This window comes from Alexandromys fortis, unplaced genomic scaffold, assembly GCF_014885135.2.
Source record: "Alexandromys fortis isolate MF-2015 unplaced genomic scaffold, M_Fortis_MF-2015_v1.1 scaffold_84, whole genome shotgun sequence".
In the NCBI taxonomy this organism is placed as follows: domain Eukaryota; kingdom Metazoa; phylum Chordata; class Mammalia; order Rodentia; family Cricetidae; genus Alexandromys; species Alexandromys fortis.
The window spans coordinates 4,925,987-4,933,650 of NW_026068017.1; the positions used below are offsets into that span (position 1 = coordinate 4,925,987).

The window sequence follows — 7,664 nt, forward strand, 5'->3', positions numbered from 1 at the left end:
AAAAAAAAAAAAAAAAAAAAACCAAAGATATCTTGTAGATTGAACCCAATTCTAAACATGAAATTCACTTGTTTCATATACATCTTAAATATGGAGGCAGAAATCTTATACAATATTTTAGTATGCCTGTGTTTTAACTTCAGTCTATTATACAGGACCCAGCCAGTTTAAGATGTCTGAGCATTTCAGATTTCAGATAAGGATGCTCAATCAAAGCCCATCTGGGCCACAGGACGAGCTCAAGGCCAGACCGTGCAACTTGGACTCTGTCTCAAACTTTAAAAATAAACAAAAAGAGTACAGCTGGGATACAGCTTAAACCAGCTGCCTCCTGAGCACAAAGCCCCAGATTCAAACCTCAATAGAGCCGTTAACTAATTTAGATCCAAAGCTTATCTATATTTTACAAGATCCAACTCAAGTTTAACTTAACTACCTCATGGTGGGTGCCCCACAAGTAAGTTCTAGAGTGTCTGTTATGGCACCTGCAGACTACACCACCCATAAGCAACCTCACTATTTGTAATTCTCCATTATATTGCTGTGTTGCCTGGCATTTTGAGTTTTTAATACCATAATATTTGGAACACTTAGGCAATTAGAAAAACTTCCGATGACCAGCAAAGTTGGTTCACTCCTATGCTACGGTGTGTTCACGGAGAAACATCTGAACTGCACTTCAGTTTCTTCAGACTGCAGAGCAGGGTGAGAACTTCAGGGAGATTCCAGTCCTACTGGAGGTCCTAGGTGATTATTGTTTGTTGTTTGTTTTAAGAAGTTGTAGTTGCGGGCTGTGGTGGCTCACACCTTTAATTCCAGCACTCGGGAGGCAGAGGCAGGCAGATCTCTGTGAGTTCGAGACCAGCCTGGTCTACAAGAGCTAGTTCCAGGACAGGTTCCAAAGCTGTCTTGATAGAGAGAGAAAAAAAAAAGTTGAGACAGGACCACACTCTGCAGCCCAGGCAGGCCCAAAATTCATGACCATATTCCCGCATCGGTTTCCCAAGTACTGGGATTACAGATCTGAGCAACCACATCTAACTTCAGAGCATTGTTTTCTGGACTGGTTTGGTTGCTGTTTACAAACTTGCTTGTAGCTGAGGCTGGCCCTGAACTCCTAATCCTCCCATTTCTCCTTAGACACCATGCCTGACTTTTACTTTGTTTTTTGAGACAAGGTTTCTCAGTGTAGCCCTGGCTGTCTGGTGACTCCTGCTGCGGACCAGACTGGCCTTGAACTCACAGAGATCTGCCTGCCTCTGATGGAGTGCTGGGAATAAAGGTGTGTATTACCATGCCTCATTTACATTTTTTTTATATGTGTGTGCACACACATGTGCACGTGTGGTGGTCAGAGAACAACTTGCAGGAATTGGTTTTCTCCTCCTACCACGTGAGTCCTGGGATCAAACTCAAGTTTTTTGGCTTTGGCAGCAAGTGTCTTTTCCCAATGAATCATGTCACTCATCCCTCTAAGCAGTTTTTTTTTTTTTTTTAATGTCCTAAGCATCCTCAGGAACCAATCCTGTGATACTGAGAGATGGACTTCTTCACATTTATTAAAGATTTGTTTGTTTTTGTTATGTATACAGTGTCTGGTCTGCATATTTTTGGTAAGCATGTAAAATATTGTTGGGACATTTTCACACATGAGTAACAGGATGTGGCTCGTATTCTTCTCATGAGCCTCACTTGTGTTCCCTCACCCCTCCCCGTGGTGTCCTTCCTCTCCCAGGTGGTCTCCAGTCTAAGCTCACGTCCTGTGTATCTATTACCTAGCAGGGTATCAGGCCTGTCAGAATTCCAGACACAGGAGATGAAAACAGTAAGATCAGAAGTTCAAAGCTGTACTAGACCCAGTTTCAACAAACAGATCTAGGTTCCATATAAGAGACACAAAAAACTTGTCTTTGTGTATGTACACATGTGTGTATGTGTGGATATATGTGTTGTATGTGTACAGGTGACAGGTGTGCTCATCTGCTCAAGTGCACGTCATGTGGAGGTCAGAGGTTGACGTCAGAATGTCTTCTTCAATCACTTTTCTTTAAAAATCTATCTGTCTGTCTATCTATCATCTATGAGTGTTCTGCTTGCTTGCATAAGCACCACAAGCCTGTGGAGTTCAGAAGAGGGCACCAGATGACCTGGAACTGAATCCAGGTCCTCTGCAAGAGTAACAAGTACTCTTCACTGCTGAGCCTTCTCTATAACCCTTCAATCTTATTTTTTGAGACAGAATCTCTGTCTCCAAACCTCAGCGCTCAGGACCTGGCTAGTCTGGCTGCCAGTCTCTGGCTTCTGCCCATCTTCACCCCACGACACCGGGGCTAAAGAGGCACGCGGCCACATCTAGCTCTTTACATGGAGCTGGGAAATGAACCAAAGTCCTTACACAGAAAGCACTTTACCCACTAAGCTGTCTCTCTAGCCTCTTCTTTTAGTTATTCAAGACAGGGTTTCTCTGTGTAGCCTTAGCTATCCTGGAACTCACTCTATAGACCAGGTTGGTTTCAAGCTCAGAAATTTGCTACCTCTGCCGCTTAAGTGCTGGGAATAAAGGCGGGTGGGACCACCACCCAGCACCTCTGACTAGATAGTTACTTTCCTCTCATGACTTGGCCAAGTTATTTCTAATACAAGACATAGACTCCTTAGGATAGGATAATTATTGAAACATTTATCACATGTTTCTTACTTGATATTGTTTATGCTGGTTGTAATTCTAATTTTTATACTTGATATTTGTTCTTACTCTATTTTATTTATTTATTTTTTAAACAAGTCTTACTTTGTAGCCTTTAGATGTCCTGAAACCCTGGAACTTGCTATGTAGATCAGGCTATCCTTGAACTCACAGTGATCCACCTACCTCTGGCTCTCAAATATAAGGATTAAAAGCATGAACCCCCACATCCAGCATCCATCTTTCTTGTGTGTGTGCAGGTGCACATGTGGGCAGATGTACCTGTGTCTATTCATGTGGACGTCAAAAACAATCTTAGAGCTGGGCAATGGTGGTGCAGGCCTTTAATCCCAGGCAGAAGCAGGCAGATCTCTGAGTTCAAGGCCAGCCTGGTCTACAAAGTGAGTTCCAGGACAGCCAGGGCTACACAGAGAAACCGTGTCTCAAAAAACCAAAAACAACCCACCAATCTTAGGTATCATTTCTCAGAAAGCCTCCTACCTGGTAAGCAGGTCTCTCGCTGACCTGGAATGTCCACACAAGGCTGGCTGGCTAGCAGGCTCCAGGACTCTGCCCACCTCTACTTCCCACTTCACTGTCACTGGGATCACAGGCCATGCGACCATGGCCAGCTTCTTACACAATGATCAAACTCATGCTTGTAGGGAAAGTCCTTTCCCAAGCCATTGCCTTAGCTGTCTTTTTTCCCTCCCATCATCCTTTCTTTTCTTGCCTTTAGACCCCTTCCTCCTCCCACAGTTCCTACTTTAGTATTATATGTATAAATGCAGACACTAAAGTAAAAAACATGAGGCTTGAGGCCTGATCCGGGCGGTGATGGCCTTTAATCCCAACACTCAGGAGGCAGAGGCAGGTGGATCTCTGAGTTTGAGGTCAGCCTGGTCTACAAGAGCTAGTTCCAGGACAGGCTCCAACGCTACAGAGAAACCCTGTCGTGAAAAACCAGAAGAAAAGAAAAGAAAACAGAAAGAAAAAGAAACATGGGGCTTGCCCCTCTGCCCCTGGCCCACTCCCTGTGCCCTGTGCTCTCTCTCCCCAGGCTGTTCTTTTGCTCTAACACTCCTCCCACGTGCCCACCTTTCCCCTGCTTCTCACCTGTACAATGATGGACACCTGGCTGCCAGCTTGGCTGTCGGCTTCAGACAGCTCACCAAGGGTCATGATGAAGTATCTTTTGTTCTTAGTTACCACCAGAGCACTCAGACGGACCAGTTTCCCGGCCAGGTTTGGCTCCTTTACTTTGTGCTTCTTTCTAAGGAAAGAGAAGAAAAAAAAACATTGTCATTTCTCTTTTTCCTCCATACAAGTCTTCTATTCCACTGTAAAGAACAATCCCCTAGTATTGTAAAATGCCCATAATTCAAAGCTATTATCAGAAACCTTTCCAACCCTTCTTGCCCTCAGACAGGGTATACTTCTTTGGGAGTCAGACATGGCTCTGCTGGCAAAGGTACTTTCTGCCAAGGATGACGTCTACATTTTGATCCCTGGGAACCACATGACAGAAAGAGAATCATCTCCCACAGTATGCTCTCTGACCTCTGTGTATGCTATAATAGGAGGCACACACACACACACACACACACACACACACACACAGAATCCTCTTGGGGACCAGAGAGACAGCACCTGTCTAACTTCTAAGACCAAGTTCTATTCCTAGAACCAACTTTAAAACAGTGGCTGGGTGGTGGTGGCACACGCTTTTAATTCCAGCACTTGGGAAGCAGAAGCAGGCGGATCTCTCTGAGTTCGAGGCCGGCATGGTCTACAAAGCGAGTTCCAGGACAGCTAGGACAGTTACACAGAGAAACCATGTATTGGAAAACACCCCAGTGTTTTGGCATTATCCCTGTGGTGGGAGATGGAGACAGGCGGAGCTAAATGGCCAGCCAGCCTAATTTACAGGCCAATTGGAGACCCTATCTCCAAAAATAAAAAATTATCTTACTTTATGTGTCTAAATGCTCTCCCTGCATGTATGTCTATGTACCACATGCATGCCTGGCACACAAGGAGACCAAAAGAGGGAACAGGAAATACAGATGGCTGTGGACCATGAGGGTGCCAGGAATCAAATCCAGGTCCTCTGAAAGAGCACACAGTGCACTTAATTACTGAGCTATCTTTTTTCCCCCATCTTTTGAGAAAGGGACCTGGAACTCACTATGTAAACCACAGTCTTCCGGCTTCAGTGTCCTGAATGCTGGGATTATAGAGGTGAGTGAGCCACAAGCAGCTCAGAGCCTTCCTCGTGACTTTCTTGACATTCAAAACCCCACCACTCCCTTGTTTCATCTATGTTACTGTCAAAAAGCCTTTTTCCCCCACGGAAGTACCGTCCTCCTCCCAGTTTCACCACCTTCCCTCCTTCCTCCAGAGTGGATAATTACCTGTGTCTGAGCAGGCGGGCCGCCTTTGCTGGGTAGAGGACAGGGATAGGTGAGAGAGGGCCAGGACTGATGGTCAAAGGAAAGACTGGCACAGGTGCACCCCACAGCTCCAAGTGCCCTTCCCCCATGGAGTTCTTCTTGGCAGGAGGGAGGTAACTCCAACTGGGGAACAGGAAGAGGTGGCCCAACCAAGAAAGGTCTAGATCTATAAGCTAGAGAAGATCAAAGTCACAGGTTAGCCAGGACCTTAGCACCTCGTCTACCGCTACTGCTCATCCTGATGCTGGCCCCCCTTCTGCTCTCCTGGCTGCTGGCCCCCCTTCCGCTCCCCTGGATGCTGCCCCCCCCTTCCGCTCTCCTGGATGCTAGACCCCCATCCACTCTCCTGGATGCTGGCCCCCCTTCCACTCTCCTGGATGCTGGTCCCCCTTCAGCTCACCTCACAGCCCAAGAGTCCGGTGTTATCTCTCACGTACAGGCCTCCACTCCTGCACTCTTGCTCCAAATCCCCAGATAGGCTTATTAGTGTCCCTAAGAGTAATAACCGCTGCCGGGGCAGGACTCTGCCCCCTGACCCAGCTCCTTGGGACCAAGTCTGGTGAGCACTCGTGCTCGAGGACAAGTCACTGCAGCAGGGGAGAGACTGCTGGGTCTTGAGATTCTGTACTGAAACAAAGCTGGAAAGGAAAGAAAACAGTTCTGCACATCAGTTACATCTAAAATACTCTCAGCCTTGACCAACACCTAATACACCCGGAAGTGAGGCTGGGAGAGAACATGGACCAGGAGATGTTTGACTAGAGAAGAGCCTATAAGAGTAAGGGTAGGGCTTAGGCCTAAAGGTTGGGCAATGCCCCTAAGAGAAATGGGAAGAAAGCCTGTGATAAACAGTTCTATTATTACAAGGGCTCCAGGGACGTGAAGCAGACTGCGGAACAGCCTGAGGAGTAAGTGTGCGTCCATAAAGAGTGGCTGAAGCAGTGGCAGCGGCTCAGCAGTTAAGAGCGCTGTCTACAGCCAGGCGGAGGGGCGAAAACCTTTAATCCCAGCATTCAGGGGGCAGAGACAGGGATCTTTGAGTTCCAGGCCAACCTGGTCTACAGAGTGCGTTCCAGGACAACCAGGGCTACACAGAGAATCCCAAACCCTGTCTCAAAAAGCAAAATAAAACAAACAAGAAAGCACTGTTCGTTCTTCCAGAGGACCTAGTCTCAACTCCCAGTATTCACACAGTGGCTCACAGCTGTGTGTAACTCCAGGGCATCTGATTTCCTCTTCTGGTCTCCATGGTTACCAAGCATGCATGTGGTGCACCAACATACATGAAGGCAAAATACCCATAGGCGCAAAATAAATTTAATTGAAAAAAGAAGCGAATGTAAAAGGATCTAGAGGTAGGCTGTTATGTGAATAAGCAGGCCTGCGTCCGCTGAGAACAGTGCGCAAACAGACACTGAGACTGCCATCCGCATCTCCCTTCAGCTCGGTGATTTCTAAAGGGAGAATCAGATCAAAATAGACTTGGGAGACCTCATAAACCTTTTCCTTTACACATTACAGAAAAGAGCGAAGCAAACATGACAAAATGCAGGAGCCTTCTAAGGTGGGCTGGTTTTAGATACATAGCCATCTGGGTACCGCTGCACACCTCAGATCAGCTAAATCGCCTTCTTCTTCCTCTCCTCTCTATAAACACGGCCCAAGCCAAGTTAGAATGAAGAAGAGGAAAATTCCGCAGATGAGGGTGTGTTTAGATTACCTTCTTTTCCACACATTCCCACTTCCTTCTCAACACTAAATTCAACCACCCACCCAGCCCCAGCTCACCCTACCTGTAGCTCAGGGGCAGTGTAAAATCCCGATTCTCCCTCTGGGACAGCCACGTCTTCTTTATACAATCAATTACTGACAGAGTCAACTGCTCGTTAGGCTCCTGGCCAGCCGGGAAAAGGGTCGCTTGGATGAAGGTCTGGGCAGACTCAAGCCAGGCTTGCTCCTAAGGAAAGTGAATCTAGTCAAAACATCTTCACAACCATCCTTCACAATTCATCCAAAAACAGAGTTTTGGAGAATAAAGACATAGAATAAATCGTCAGGTGATAGCAGTGTTCACCAGCACCTGAGAGGATCTCTGTGAGTTCAAGGTCAGCCTACAGAGAGAGTTCCAGGACGGCGAGGTAGTCACGCAGAGAAATTCAGCCTCAAATAAACAAACAAATAAATCCAGATTATCAAAAGTCAAATGTTTAGAACCTGGAGAAGTTTTAAAAGTTAGTCCAGGCCGGTGGTGGCACACGCCTTTAATCCCAAGCACTCGGGAGGCAGAGGCAGGTGGATCTTTGTGAGATCGAGACCAGCCTGGTCTACAAGAGCTAGTTCCAGGACAGGCTCCAAAACCACAGAGAAACCCTGTCTCGAAAAACAAAAAATTTAAGTCTAGAAAAAAAAACCCATATTACTGCTTTTAATATGTGAATATGTCTAATAGAAAATAAAGACGCCTTTAATCCCAGCACTGGGGAGGCAGAGGCAGGTGGGTCTCTGTAAATTCAAGGCCAGCCTGG

At 46.5% G+C, this 7,664-nt stretch overlaps 1 protein-coding gene across 2 annotated transcripts in view; it reads right to left on the bottom strand.

Annotated features, from left to right (window-relative positions):
* Window positions 1-7,664, bottom strand: part of Ctc1 (CST telomere replication complex component 1) — a 27,674-nt gene that overhangs the window by 11,797 nt on the left and 8,213 nt on the right. For both annotated transcript variants that reach the window (XM_050162729.1, XM_050162728.1), the window contains exons 2-5: window positions 6,933-7,096; window positions 5,540-5,777; window positions 5,101-5,312; window positions 3,803-3,959 (exon numbers count right to left, since the gene is read on the bottom strand). In XM_050162729.1, coding sequence (XP_050018686.1) covers window positions 3,803-3,959; window positions 5,101-5,312; window positions 5,540-5,777; window positions 6,933-7,096 — 771 coding nt within the window. The remainder of the gene's footprint in view (window positions 1-3,802; window positions 3,960-5,100; window positions 5,313-5,539; window positions 5,778-6,932; window positions 7,097-7,664) is intronic.